The sequence below is a fragment of the Protopterus annectens genome, chromosome 14.part0 (assembly GCF_019279795.1).
Source record: "Protopterus annectens isolate FY-2018-M chromosome 14.part0, PAN1.0, whole genome shotgun sequence".
Lineage (NCBI taxonomy): Eukaryota > Metazoa > Chordata > Ceratodontiformes > Protopteridae > Protopterus > Protopterus annectens.
The window spans coordinates 15,451,088-15,467,229 of NC_056748.1; the positions used below are offsets into that span (position 1 = coordinate 15,451,088).

The following is a 16,142-nucleotide window of genomic DNA, read 5'->3' on the forward strand; positions in this document are numbered from 1 at the left end:
AGGAACATAATCTAATTTATGCATAAAAGCACAGTGATGAAGTAATTACCATTGTTTCTTATGTTCAAGGGTCTCTGTTTTTGTTCTCGGCTGGGGTTCTCTCTGTATAGAGTCTACATATGCTGCACGTCTCCATGTAGGGTTTTGCTGGGTGCTGCTGGGGTGCTTTCTGTATACAGCCTACATACGCTGCATTTCTCCATGTAGGGTTTCGCTGGGTGCTGCTGGGGTGCTTTCTGTATAGAGCCTACATATGCTGCATTTCTCCATGTAGGGTTTCGCTGGGTGCTGCTGGGGTGATTTCTGTATACAGCCTACATATGCGCTGCATGTCTCCATTGTCTCCATGTAGGGTTTCGCTGGGTGCTTTCTGTATAGAGCCTACATACGCTGCATTTCTCCATGTAGGGTTTTGCTGGGTGCTGCTGGGGTGCTTTCTGTATAGAGCCTACATACGCTGCATTTCTCCATGTAGGGTTTCGCTGGGTGCTGCTGGGTGCTTTCTGTATAGAGCCTACATATGCGCTGCATGTCTCCATTGTCTCCATGTAGGGTTTGCTGGCGCTGCAGTTTCCTCCTCCTTCCTAAAGACATTGTTTATTTGAACTGACAGGGCCTCTAAATTGCCTTTTGATTTATTTAGCTATTTATTGATTGATTGATTGATTGATTGACTAGTTTCATTTTGTTAATCAGTTAAGTGGAATGGTCAGTTGACTCTTTTTAGCCAGAACCTGGATCCAAATTTAGTAACATTACTTAGTAGTAAGACTTCAAGCAGTATAACTACAAAACCATAAGGGATTACTAGCAAATACAACTACTGAGTAGGACATATATTATTTATAAAAGATTTGTTAAGCTGTATTAGAGCATACATTATTTATAATATTGACAAAGCATGTATAATTAGTCTGTACAACTGATGTTTATGTCATACATAATAAGGAATGACTGGTTTAATTAGGTACATTTACCACTTTCTTGTTTCAATTGGAAGATAGAGCAGACCCTTTCATCAACTGCTGTACTAAAACATGGTCTAGTGAGGATGCTGCCATCATCTTCACTCCCCCTAAAAGAGTATGAGGGTCTCAGATTATTAAAGTTGATGCGAGGGGTAGGTGCTAATTCATATGCAAATTTGGTTATGTATTATTGGGAGCCCCAATTTTTATTTAAAAGTATATTCATGCAAAACATAGTACTATATAGACGTTTCGTGGATGATATACTTATTATTTGGAATGGTGATCAAAAGCTGCTAGAACAACTAGTTGCCTATTTAGAATCTACTACTGATTTTCTCAGGTTTACTATGGAGTCATCATCATCCAAGATAGATTTCTTGGATATTACCATTTTTAAAGACACAGAAGGTATGGTCTCAACTACATTATATCGAAAACCATGCTGGAGGAATGCATTATTACAGTTTAATAGTATGCATCCACGGTTTATATTTTCTAATATTGTAAGAAATCAGTTTACAAGAATTTCTAGATTATGTAAAAACAGTATAGATAGAAATATGCAGTTTGATGTTTTGCATGAATTATTTTGAGATAGGGGCTACCCTATTCCAATGATAGAAAGTATGAAACAAGTTGTACAATCCACACATGATATAGCTCTAAGTTTAAATATTAGAAATGGATCACAAATTGTTGCAAGAAGGATACAACAGAAGAATAAATACACCTCTAAGGTTAATTTTAACAACAGGAAGGTAGCTTTTATCACTAGATATACCAATGATATTAAATATATCACTAATATTATTAAGAAAAATTGGGATGTACTACTTATAGATCGAGACATCAGTGATATAGTAGGTATACAACCAACTTTTAGATATAGAAACAGCAAGAACTTAAAGAGGTTATTATGTTCTGAGAGAACCAATAGAGAAATAGCTATTAAGAATAAATTGACATTGAGACATGGTACATTTCCCTGTAATAAGTGCAATATGTGTAAGTTTATCATTAGTGACCATCGATTCACTGTTCCTGAGCTTAATTATGTATTTATTTGTGATTTTTATGCTACCTGTGAGACTAGAAATTTGATATATTTAGCTACCTGCACACAATTCAGGGCCTATTATGTAGGTTTAACCTCTAGAAGGTTGAAAGATTGTATTTATAATCATATCTATGACATAAGGAAAATTTAACAAATGCTTTAGCTAAGCACATAGATACGCACTCTGATCATACTTTTAAATTTAGGGTCTTACAAGTTATAAGACCCAATAAGAGAGGGGGGTGACAGCTAGAACTATTTAGAAACAGTTGAGTTAAACTGGATCTTAAGGTTGAGATCCCATATTCTACCAGGACTTAATCAATCAGTTAGCATAAAACCTGTATTAGCTACACGTAGGTAAAAATGTTTAAATCTAAGTTTTTTGTCACAGGTCATATACATATATCCAGATTTTTAAAGTTTAATGTTCATATGTTTATACCTTATACTGAATAGACTTGAGACTAGGAATTTTTGAATTTTTGGATTTTTGGATGTTAGCCACTGCTTGGCTTCATATTACCATCTTATTAGCGTTTAGCTTTTCTCAGCCTCGTATATGTATTTGCATTTTTGCACATGTTTTACATAGATTTATACTATTTTTAGATTGTTGCATTTTCTCAGTATCATATTTTAAATGTTGTTGTTGTTGTTCTAGTCAAAAATATATATTTCTATACATGTATACATATATATTTTTATACATATAAAATAATTTAATATAGATTTTAATGATATTGAGTTTTACTTCAGCTTTAACAAAATTTTGGCTAATTGACTAATTAATTGAATAAGTGATTTATGAACTGAATTTAATTTGTTTGACTAAGATATATAAAGCAGCTGTACAGAGCTATATTTTTTAAAACCTGAAGAAGCTTACTTGGATGTACGTGAAAGCGCTTGTTTCTGTAATAAATTAAGTTTATTTTTCATCGTGGAGGTCTCCATTTGTTTTTGTTTTGTACTAAAACATGGTCTAGTGAGGATGCTGCTATCATCTTCACTCCCCCTAAAAGAGTATGAGGGTCTCAGATCATTAAAGTTGATGTGAGGGGTAGGTACAGACAACATATTACTATTTTACAGAGCAGTGTCCTGAGTATCATTTTGTCCTGATTGCATTGGTAGCCATTGGAAGGATTTTAGGAGGTTGTAGTGGTGGATGTGGATGTCCATTAGTAATACAAAGTGGCAAATTTTATTTTCTGCTAGTTGAGGCTTGTAAAAATTTCTACCTGTGTGAAGTGTCACACGTTTTGGAAATGAGGGCATATTTTACCAGGCAGTGGTGAGCAGCTGGAAATACTATTACTTATTTTAGAGCAGAGTTTCAGTTGGCAAAGAATTTTGCTAATTGTTTGCATACCATGCATGGTTACCATGCATGAGTGAGTATGTATGTGTGTGTGACCATGTATGAGTGAGTGTGCGTTTGTATACACACTCCCATACACATTTGCATACCCACATCTTGTGGCATCCTGCCCAGGAAAACTTTCTTGGAATTATACGTATTTAGTGCCAGGACTGACTTCAGCTTCTATGATGATCTGACCTCTGAGCGAATGTCCATGCAAAGCTGCAACAGCTATGCAGACAATGCCAGGTAGCCTCTGAGCAGTTCCATACAGCATAGGGTGAGCTGAGATTTAGGCCACTTGAGTACTTCAAGATCCAAACAAGGCTAGGATTCTTTTCAAGTGCCTGGAGAATGTCTAGAGTTTTTCTTTCCATGTAGTACAAGGTCATCACTCTTGGGATTTAGCCATGTGGTATCCAAATACAGATTACTAATGAGCAATGAAACTGGAGCAGGCCAAGATCTCAACATGCCTTGTCCTCTCACTTTTCCTATTTTGAATACTTAGTAACAATATTATTATTTCATATTTTCTTTCACCAGCCCTTCATTTGCATATTTTCAGTATTTTATAGTACAGCCTTTTATTTCCTCTAACTTGGGCTATGCTATCTGGTCCTTTCTTTGTGAAATGTCAGCAGTTACTTTTCTGATTACAGTACTTAAGAGGGCGAGAGAGAGAAGACTCTAAATTCCTACCAGTTTGTTAGCTGACAGGAGGCATTTGATTAAGCAAGAATATTTTGTAGATAATGCAGGGTCAATAACACCTGTACTGTAGTTTATAATGTACAGAGAATAAAAGTCTGTTCTAAGAAAAAAAAAATGTTAAACAATTGGTGAAAGACACCCATATACTAGGGAAATGCATTTATTTCTCAGTACTGAGCACAGAAGAACAAGGTGATAACCAGACAAAGGAGTTTGGAAAAAATGAAGTTACCAACCACAGATGAAATAAATCACGAAAAATTTATTAACGCTGACAATACGCAATGCGTTTTCGTCCACAAGACTTCATCAGATAACCAAATCCACCAGTTTAAAATCCTTAAATACCTCATCACATTAAAAAATAAACCAATGAATGCCTAACATCAATTAATAAAGCAAGTAAAAGTGTTTGTACAAGAGCAATGAGCAATAGATGAATTTAAAAACATGATAAAAAGGTATATGTTTAATACATCATTAATAATGAATGTTGAATTAGTAGATGTGTATATATAAAAATGTATAAATATATATAGTTATAAAAAATCACCTTATGATATAGTTAAAAAGATAAACAGATAAAAACTTATACAATGCTACCCTCTAGTGGCTAAAAACTAGAAAAACAATAAAAAACTTTTACAATTTAGCTGCTCTTAACTTCAGTAATGGTGCAAGTGAAATACTTTCATTCAAACCAGGGTGTCTTCCTGCGTCCAAAACTACCTGTCAGTATAACTCCCTATATTCGAGACGGGTTTCCCACAAACTCCCCCTAACATCTTTGAGAACAACTTCCAGTACAAAAAACAAAAAAATTGCTTGAGCACACTCCTGTAAATGTTTGTATAGGGCATTTTTGTTGTTATTTTTGCTTATGTCATAAAAATGTTCATAAATCCGCCTTTTCAGGGGTCTTTCTATTTTCCCTATATAAAAGGCACAACATGCCTCACAGGATACTAAATAGACTAAACCACTGGAGTTGCAATTACTGTGACAGGTACCATAAATATATTTATTCCTGCATTTAATAAACACCCTATCAGTGTCTGTTACATGTTTTCACTGTGCACATGCCCCACATTTGTACGTACCAAGGCTCCTAGCCCTCTGAGCAGTATTCCTTTTTTCCAATAATTCCTTTAAATTAATCAATTTTTCAAAAACAATATTTAAAGGCTTGTGTTGCATCCCCTTTAAATCAGTAAGGGAGGTGAATCTATCCCACTCCTTTTTAACCAACTCAATCACCCGATGTGAATCACTATTGTATTCCAAAGTGAATACCCTATGAAACTTCTCATCATTAGTTTTACCATTGTTGGGTGTAAACTCAATACCTTTACCCAGAAGGGGTCTAAATCTTGTCGTCCACCGACTTTTAATATATAAAATAGTTGTTGTGTCTTTCGGCTTTTCCTGGTTAGGGGTCACCACAGCGGAACTCCGGTCCGCTAATGATTGGTAGTTGTTTTTTTTTTTACATGCCGAGTTACCAGCCCTGACGCACAACCTTCAATGAAGGTATGCCCATTCGCGCATGTCTCCACACAGAAGACGCTCTAGTTGAGAATCGAACTGGACAGCGTCTTACTGTGAGGCGACAATGCTACCACAGCACCACCACCGCGTCATTCAATAATTCATTTGGGTAGCACCTTTCTAAAAAATGTTTACTAAGAAAAAGGCATTCTTCATCAAAATCCTCATCTGAAGAGGTGAGCCTGCTGGCTCTAATCAATTGCCCCTTGAAAATGCTTTTCCTCTGTGAATATGGATGAGTGCTCTCAAAATGAAGATATGAGTTGGAGAAAGTCCCCTTTTGGAAAACTTTTCACTTAATACCACCATCTGTTTTGATAATGCTCACATCCAAAAATCAACCTTATCAAAAGAAACATTACTAGTGAAATGTAAAAAGGATGTGGTGGTGTTAAGATACTCCAAAAATTCCACTAATTTCTCCTTTGAATCATTCCAAAAAATACAAATATCATCCAAGAAGCGTCTGTATAAAATCCAACAATCGCAAAATCTAGAATTAAAAATATATTGTTTTTTCACCAGGCTAAAATGATGTTAGCATAAGTCGGTGCGCAATTAGCACCCATAGCTACCCCTCTTACCTGGTGGAAATATTCCCCACCATAGTAGATGAAATTATTTTTCAAAACTATGTCCATAAGGTTTAGAATAACCTGCAAATCATCACTGTAAATTCTGGTTTTATCCACCAAAGCAGCTTCAAGCCAAGCTAGCCCCTCTTTTTGGGGAATAATTGTAAATAGATCTTTGATGTCCACTGTTACAAAAATGGTATTATCATAGGTCATGTTCATATCAATACCCTGAAGAAATTCCCAAGAATCTTTCAAGATTGTTTTCTCCATGTTCCAAAGTTTTTTCAACTTCACATCTAAGAATTTTGCTAATGGCATAGTTTTGGAGCCTTCAGTCGACACTATAGGTCTGAGAGGGGATTAATCTGTTTTTTATGGACCTTGGGGATCCCAAACATAGTGGGTATCCTGGGTTGGGAAACATGTAAAAATCTAAATGTTTCTATATTAATTAATCCTTCCAACAACATATCATTGAGGGCCACTTCTATCTTCTTGTAGGCCACGTGGATCTCATTTTTAGAAACCCTATTATAAGTAGAATGGTCTCCCAGAATTTCATTCATCTACCCTTCATAGATCACCTGGGCCATAAGTACCGTAACCCCTCCCTTATCAGGTTTAATAACCCTAATCTGTGAATTTTGCTGAAGCTGACCTAATATGTTTCTCTCGTTTGTATTTAAGTTGTACTTTTTGGTTGTACTTTTTTGGTTTTACCTACAACTTTTCTTAGTTCCTTCACTATAACATCAGAATTCTTCAGTTGAGAGTGTATAGGTGGGTTATATTCACTTTTGTGTCTTAAGCAGGTCTGTGTGTCCATTTTAGCTTGTCCCTGAAACATGACTTCCAAATGAAGTTGTCTAGTGAACATTTTAAAATCCAGTAACAGCCTAGTGATGTCACATTTTTTTGTATGGCACAAATTTAAAACCTCTGGAAAGTAAACTGAAATGGTCAACAGTTAGTTCAGTGCCAGTATAGTTAAAAATGTTGTAATTCCTATATGTGAATATATTATTTTCACTAGTGATTTCATCAAAACATCTCACATTGAGGTCACTTCCTAATGGTTTGTCTAAAACTTGGTCATGAATTAGTAACTTTGGTGTTAGTGAAATTGATGTTTCATCATCCCTTGATGTCCCCCTCCCCTTCCTCCCTTCTGAGGTTGATAATAATATTGAGGGGCCCTCTGGTTCATTAATCTTTCTGAACATCGGAGAGGGGGGTATTCTAAAGGGTCCAATTGGCTGGCCGCATCAACCACCTCTTCTTCATCTACAATATCTCCAAACTCAGCATTCACTGAACAAGGTGATCTGATATTTTAATTAAGTGCAGATTAGAAGTACAGTTAAATTTAATTGTGAGAGTTTATCCTACTACTGGCCTTAAAGTAACATTCAAAAGGGTGAGGGATATTCTAACATTGTTTTCACTTTTTTCTTTTGTAGACAAAACCTCTTTAATAATCAGTAAGGCATGACAGGCCATTGACAGTGCTCCAAGTATCTATATAGGGGTTTAAACAAGGCAGTAGACTGAGCTAGCTCATGCTGGGAATATATGCTTTTCATGTTTTACTAAGGTTTTTAGTGTGTTGCTGTGTTTACAGACTGTGTTTTATGGGAAAAATCTGAAGTATAAAATGACACATTTGAAATAAAAAAAAAAACATTAACACCATAATAGTACTGTCTATATGCAAAGGCCCAGAGTAATTCGTATGCAGTGACATCCCAGTCTATTTAATAAAAAAAAAAAGAATGCATCAAGCAAGGTTAGCTTATCAGCTGAATACCTAGGAAGCCTAACAGATATCTTGATTATGTCAGATGACACAGAGAAGACACTAAAAGAGAACAGGTTTGGTAGCAGTTTTTCATTAGAAGATTAAGTATAATTCCTTTATCAAATTAATCTATGTTAACCTTTACCCTTTGCATTTTGTCCAGAGCATATTAGCAAAATAGGTTTTACTATTGGCATTCTGAATCTGCTTTGGTTGACCGTTTACAATGTCAACCTGAAATGCTGTATCCGGAATGCCGAAAAGTAAACCAAGGCAAAAATGAATACATTGACAACCGTGGTTCGATATATTCAACATAGCAGGAGGTGAAGTCAGTCACTCATGATATTCACGTTGATATACAGTTACACTCTATAGTCAATGGTACGTTTATGCTACTATTTTGCATGGGGTCTACACCCCGCTGCACCCCCCACACCCCTGCACGTTAAATATACAAACTACGAGATCTCACTACAGTGAGGAAATGGGCTCATTCTCTGTTACCCACTGAACCGCGATCTCCCAGCATGTCGAGTCAGGAATGATCGAGTGTAACGTCACTCGATCATTCAAAGCGACCACTTTTGGTTTGATTCACTGCTGTTTTGAAAACAGTGATTTGACTATGTGTCACTCGATACCCTGCACTTTATAAGTGTCATAGTAAACCACCAAAATATGTATGCTACAGTGGTTTATTTTACTTAAAAGTGCCCTGAGTCTTTGTTACTATAAATTATTTTCACATCCTTGCACTGTTCATTAAGTATGGTGGCAAGCCTCAGTTGACTCCTGAAACAATGTCTTGGTGTGCAGGGCTTTATACCATGCTGTCTTTTTGACCTTCTTTAACTGTAAAAGAATAAGGCCGAATTCTGTTTATGTTCACCTTTTCTCTCTCTTTTTTTTTTCTTGTTTAGTTTTTTAAAGGATTCCTCCATGTTCTACTGCTGCTAAAACATGTTATACTGTGATTGTAGGTGCAGCTGACAGAACATACTGTTAAGGATGGTTTATCATCACCTGAGAGAGATGACGAAAAATCAGGGGAAACTAAACTTGAACATGACAGAAAGGATAAGGTAATATTCAATGCTCTTTCCTTGTTTGTAGCCACAGTAAAGGTATTTCTGTATGTTACATGTATCTCTGCGGATAACATGCTAAAATATGTACAATAACTATATTTAAAGTACGGATTGCTAAATGTTAATCATACTCATAGTTTTCTGCTGTAATAATCAGTTAAATGAGTAACATCTCTCTGCATGCAAATGGTATAAGCTTCAAGTATAACACATTCATTTAGAAATTGGCTCAGAAGTAATATTTTTGCAAGCAGAGAACCAGAACTGTTTTGCATATTCAAAGCACTTGATGCTGCAAGAACCTAATCAACAAAGTCTGACATGTTTGAAAATGCTTCCATACTAAGGCCATGTATAAAATTCTGTTCTGTTCATGTACACAAACACACATACACCACACATATTATAATTGGTAATTTGTCATTAGTAAAGTTGTTTAAAATAAACTCAGGGTATTAATTTGCATTTTAGTCTCAACACTTGAATAAAGACAGACAACACAGTGATCTGTCTTATGAGATGACCACTAATTCATTTTATGTAATTAATTCACAACTTGTGATTACAACTACCCACTTTTTGGTGTAAATATGGAGAACCAGATTCCAAGAAGATCACAGCAAAAATGAACTTATGCATTTACAAAAATAGTTGTCCCACATGACACTCCCAAAATGGCAATGGAAAGAGATATATCTATATAATGTTCTGAGGGAGCCATATACACTGAGTGCAGTATTAAATGCATGTTACAGCTTTCACTGACAAACACAAAGGTGCTGCCCTAATCCTGCTCATTGCATAAAAGCAGCGTCATATAATTCAAAGACATTTAAAAAAACAAATTGTATTATATAACCAGGGTATAATCCAAGACACAGTGAAGAGCTTCTGAATGCTCCCAAGTTTTAATGGCAGAAAGGAAGTGTTCTGTTGTACTGAAAGGAATCCCTGTGTGGAAATGTGAATGATGCTGTATTAATGGAGTATGTTACAAATGTGTTAAGTGGGTAGAGCAAAAATATTATCTATCTGTTGATACGCGAACCAAAATGTGAATTACAGTCACATCAGTGTAACAGTGGCAAAGGAGAAAATACTAGTTGTAGACTTGTCAAGGCTATTCAGTCTGTGTATGTTTGTGTGTGTGTGTGTGTGTGTGTGTGTGTGTGTGTGTGTGTGTGTGTGTGTGTGTGTGTGTGTGTATATATATATATATATATATATATATATATATATATATATGTGTGTGTGTATATATATATATATATATATATATATATATATATATAGATGGCTTTACTATTAAAATCGGGAACGACTTACATGAAACCAGAATGGACGAATGTCTCTTTCCAAGTTTATGTAATGTCGTTCTGCAAATGTCCGAATGCACAGTAGCGAATGTTAGTGTACATTCAGTAATGTGTGTTCGATGTTCTGATAACGCACTACAAACTATAAATACCATGTCAGAGAATATTGATATTAATAATGTAAAATCTGTCAGAAAATAAGCATTTGAAATTATGACACTTTGAAATATTGAATTCAACATTTATTTTCAACAATTTGAAAATTATTTTGACTTTCCAGATTTTAATAGTAAACAAAATGTATGTGTGTGTGTGTGTGTGTGTGTGTGTGTGTGTGTGTGTGTGTGTGTGTGTGTGTGTGTGTGTGTAATATGATCAAAGAGTGGAAGATCAAAATATCATTAAATTGAAATTAAAACAGACGACACAGTACTTTAAACTGACACACTATTGAAAACATGCACCTGTGAACTTACTAAAGACCACAAAAAGCACATTTATTTTCCGGTCTTTACACTAAAACCCCTGCATAATACCAACTTCTATTTTTTTTTTTAAGTTAAGCTGTAGCATTTGTGTTAGGGGCAATGTTAGGGTTAGCACACATTAGTAAGGTGAGCATCCATTAAAAAGCATCCCCTGTAATAATTTAAGTATATGCTGCATCTTTGATTTAAGGTATGTAACACAATGAAGGGTTTGCACGTTCCCAAGTAGGAGGCTTTAAAGGGGAATACCTAACAGAGAAGGGAAGGGTAGGGAACAGAGGAAAGGAGAAGAAGGGCGAAGAAGGGAAGAAAGAAAAATAAACATTACTTTATTCAGTATCACAAATAAGCTTTATAATGTCATATTCTTGTTCTCATAAAGAGAGTGTCCATTTTCCCTGATCACAGTATGCAGACTACATCCTGCAGTTGATTTGCCTTCATGGACTCCATTCCTTATTTTGTTATCCCAAACCCCCTTAAATGCATCAGTCAAATTATACAATATCACAAGCTCAGCAAATGTAGTAATTTCTGTTTGCCCACCCCAATCCAATATGACTTCTCAGATTAATGTACCTGGCATCATAGCAGCTCACACAACTTGAGTAAACATGTTTGCAGTACTTGCATGTCAGCTTATCTGCTTATGAACTCCCAACAGGAGGTAACTCTTTTTATTTATTATTCTTACTCCAAAGTCCCAAAACATTTTAGAAAAAGCAGTTCTGACAAATAATGTAATGACAATCTTGGTTTTTCTCCAAGGTGCCCCAATTTCAGACCACCCACAACCTGCTATACTGTCAGTGCATACAATCTTGCTCAACTAAATGCAAGCAATCAAACATGAGCAAATGCTAACTTGAGCTATTTTTGTTTTGACAACTGTGATGTGAAGTCAATAGTTGCTCGTTTACAAGTACTGCTCCCTTCCACCCCTCTTTCTTTTTCATTAACTCCACTCCTTTGAATCCCCCTTCATGATCTGGTACATCGGCTCATGCTCCCCTTTGTTCCTTGTTAACAGTGAAATGAGTGCCAAAACTCTTGGCCCTCCTTCCCTCTCCCCTGTAGGTCTTCTCACAATCCAATGTGTGCTCTGTTCTGTTGTAATCTCCCTTTCCATCTCTGGGTTTTCTGCATTCCATGACTTACTATACTTATAGCCTGAGCAGGGACTGGTTGGGATTGGTAATTATGTCCCAGTCCCTGCAGGCAGTTCCTCTTCGGATATATCTGAACACTGGTTTACCAGAAGGGTTAGTGCTTCTCACACTCATACAGGATAATTTATAGCATTATAAATGACCATCATCCTTAAACAGTTTTCCTGTATTATTCATGAGTTACGTGCAGCTTGTTAATCTAGATCATTACGTGAGGGCATAAACTGAGAGGGTAAGTTTGAGCTCAGTAAGCTTCAAGTAACTTGGAACAAACACGAAATTCTAATACTCAGTGTACCAGCAAAGCATTGCTTCTTCGTTTTCTGTGACTAAAGTTTTATTTACATACATAAACATACAGAGATAGTCTGTACCAAGCCCACAGATTTACGAGAAAATAGTTTAATAAAACTATGTGTCCTTTTTTGCTACATACATATACAGATAACTATTTCCTGCAAACTTGCTCCTTACTGCAAAGATTCCAGTGCTTTCCATCAGACTTTAACATCACTCTGTCAAGGCAGTTAGGATGGATATTTTATTTATTTTACATTTGTTTACCAGGAAAGTCCAACTAGGAAGAGAGCCCATTTTCAGCGGAGGCCCAGGGAGAAAAGCTCCGTAACAATTTATAGCAATACACAATGTTACAAAATGTACAACAATGATATAGCATACAAAAATGTACAAGGATTTAAGAGAAACATAAAATTACAGAGATTTACTTTGAGAAGAATATTAATAGTCAGCCTTAGAATGTAATACCTGATGTCACATAGGTTAAAGGACATGTTGTCTGAAATAGTGATAAAGATCAGTGCATCCTGTTTATTAAACGTGAATTTGGCTTTCAGGTTATAACACTGATAGTGATGATCAGAGCAGATAATATGCTTGTATCAGACTAAGCTAAAAACTGTTAACTGGAAAATTGTCATAGGTGATTGAGGTAGAAAAAGTAGAGAAAATTTAAAGTATAAGTAAGTAAGCTGTAGTTTAACAAGATGGGGATAGAGTAAAATTATAGGGGATAAGGGGTAAGAAAGGGAAAAGGTGGTGTTAGGCTAGTTTGTGAGGGGTGGGGATAGGGAGGAGAGGTAGGGGGTAGAAATATGAGTATAACAGATTTATTTATGTATGTTGGATATGACTAGGATGAATTGCAGATCTGGAAAGGGAAAAAATAGGAAGTAGGAAAGCTACGCACTTTTGGATATGGTGTGAACATTCAAAATTTTGTCTCATGGCTGCTTTACTTCATTAAATATTTTTGAAAAACTACAGACAAAGGACAGAAATAAAAATAAAAATAAATGCATCCCTAGTTTAAAATTATTCTTGCATAGTTATCAGCCTTCCATCTCAAGAATGTAGAACAATGCCTCTCATAAAGTGGAATAAATGGCCAAAATGTGGAACAGTTACTAAAATCTTATTAGCAACTTCAATTAGTAAGCTTACAGGGTGCTTAAAATGTGTTACTTTATACTTATAAAAAGTTATTTTAATGAAGTAACATGATTCCATATTATTTTCATGGATATCGTTTAAAAAACGTTCCTCATGAGGTACACTGAGTGGTATGCTACTCTTTAACACACTGTACTCTTGTTGAGGTTCACATCTGAAAAGCTGGGTTACTGCATCAAATTGGTGGTCTGTCACTAATATAATAAAACTTCTTTTGAGATGGTTAGTTACGTTAACTGTCTGGGGCTTTGGTTCGATATCCATATGCCATATTACCTGCAAATACTATCTTCAGAGGATTTCCTCACAACATGCATCCATAACTAGGAGCTTGCCATGTAGTCTGCAGATTGCAGGGATATTGAAAGGTGTTTTTGAGTTTGTGTTTAGAATATGCACTTCCTGGGGCAGCCAGTACTTCTCTGCATGTGTTTAGAATGCCACAGGTTCTTCAAAGCACTTCTGCTAAGTTTGTTCTCTAAGCTTCTTGCAGAATGTGCATGCATGAAATCCCAAACAGACCTAAATGTCAGTCATTTAGAAAAAGACATGGTTTTGCCTTTGCTACATTAACATATAGATTCCTGAGGCAGGATTTAATTCCGTCCCCATCTGGCCTTGCAGTTAAACTAAAACAATGCATTAGTGAAATTCCAGCATGTTACTCAGGTCTGTAGATTCCTCTGGCTTTCAAGGATCACCTAGCGCTCCTAAAATTGCAAGCAAAAAAAAAAAAAACTAGACTTGAACATTCTATTGTAAGCATTAGTTAATATGCCAGTGATCAGTTTTTTTTTTTTTTTTAGGAAGAAGACCTAAAAGCCCTACCTGGATGCCATATATAGTAGCAAGGTTTAGCCAATACTTCATAAATTGTCCCAGAGATATCAGTACTTCTCAATCCAGCTATGAAAAATACAGGTCCTACTAAGAATCGTTGGGTCACATCCAAACAAACCCAACCTGTCTTAGCTTCATCTGGACATTATAAACAAAGAAAATATTTTTTAGAGGAAGCAAGCCTCCCAGCAGCAATCACACCACACTCAATGGACACAACAATGGAAAAAAAATGTGATTCCCTGTCTCTGCTGAAACAGAAAGTATCAGTTGGAATTACTGCATTTGCTGACTTGTAAGAATTAGCACTTGACAACTTGCAGTTCTTCCAAATGGGGTCAACAAATTTCATTCTCTTTCAACTGAATCTTGTCCAGTAGTAAGGAAGTCAGTATTTGATATTGTGTTCAGTAGTTTCTGTTGGATGTAATTGGGTTTATAAATTAAGTTATTAAGATTTGATGCACAAGGATGGGCAGTTGCTCTCTGTGCTGTACTGTATCTATTATTATTTAAAGTGATCTGCTGATGTTCTAGCATAGATTGTGGCATTTGATGAGCCACGTGCCACATACTTTCCTTCTTGTCCTTCATAGGTTCATAGGTAAGTACTAGGCAATCTGACTGCAAACCATTACAAGCCCAGTCAAAAACCTCTAGTCAAAAGTTCCTTTTAGCTTCAAGCAGGGCAAGACAAGCGAGACCGTGAGAGAATTTGAGGCTGCCTACCCAGTTATCTAGGTTTATCTTGAAGGTGGCAAGGGTGTGACTCTGCTTGACATGAAGTAGAAGTTTGTTGCAGAGCTTAGGGATACATTATGATATAAATCTATCATGACAATATGTCTTAATTTATCTGCTGGTGAAGATTTAGTTCTTTTAACTGAGTATTTGAGGTACCACTAATTCTACAAAGGAAAAGGATATTAAATAGAGATGGATCTTTTATGGCTCAAAAGGTTTGACACAGGTCTCCATGGCGAAGGCTGTAAGAGATTGAGTACAGAGAAAAGGCTGCCAGTCTCTCCTGATAATGAAGGTTTTAGAGGTCAATGATTATTTTAGTTAAGAATCTCTAAGGTCCCTTAACTTGTGTGATATGTTTAGACAAAAACATGCCAAAGGGAGAATTATATTCAAGAACAGGTCTAATAAGATGTGAGTAAAAGGGAATTAAGACTTCTTTGAATCTAGTGACTGTGGAAATGAGATGAACCAGATAAAAGGCTTTCCAAACTACCATGGAGACATGATGGTCAAAGGATAAATCAACAAGAGTGCATAGATCCCTTACAACTGTGTCTAATTGGAGGGTGCATCACCTATACAGTAAGTGAAACTGTTTTGTTTGCCAAAATAAACTATGCTCCATATTTGTTTACATTTAAATTGAGACCATTGTCCTTCCACCGGTTGTTAACATGTTCTAACCAATGCTGGAGCAATTGCATGTCAATTGAAGATTAGCACCCAATTTACACTCTTCTGCAAATTTAATTAACCACAGTTGACCTGAGGGTCTGGAAAATATATGCTAAATAGAAGACCCAAAACTGAGCCTTGTGGCACATCACTGGTAACTTATTTTGCTTTCAGAAGTGGCACTTATGACTCTGTCAGACAAAAAGTTAGCTGTCCACTGAACGACAAAAGGGTTTATATTCACATTTGCAAATCTATCAATAATGCTTACATGAGATATATTATCAAAGGCTTTGGCCAGGTCCAGATAA

General features: G+C 36.0%; 1 protein-coding gene across 2 annotated transcripts in view; it reads left to right on the plus strand.

Annotated features, from left to right (window-relative positions):
* Positions 1-16,142, plus strand: part of RBM20 (RNA binding motif protein 20) — a 1,470,922-nt gene that overhangs the window by 1,236,131 nt on the left and 218,649 nt on the right. For both annotated transcript variants that reach the window (XM_044055714.1, XM_044055715.1), the window contains exon 11: positions 9,016-9,117. In XM_044055714.1, the coding sequence (XP_043911649.1) occupies positions 9,016-9,117 (102 nt within the window). The remainder of the gene's footprint in view (positions 1-9,015; positions 9,118-16,142) is intronic.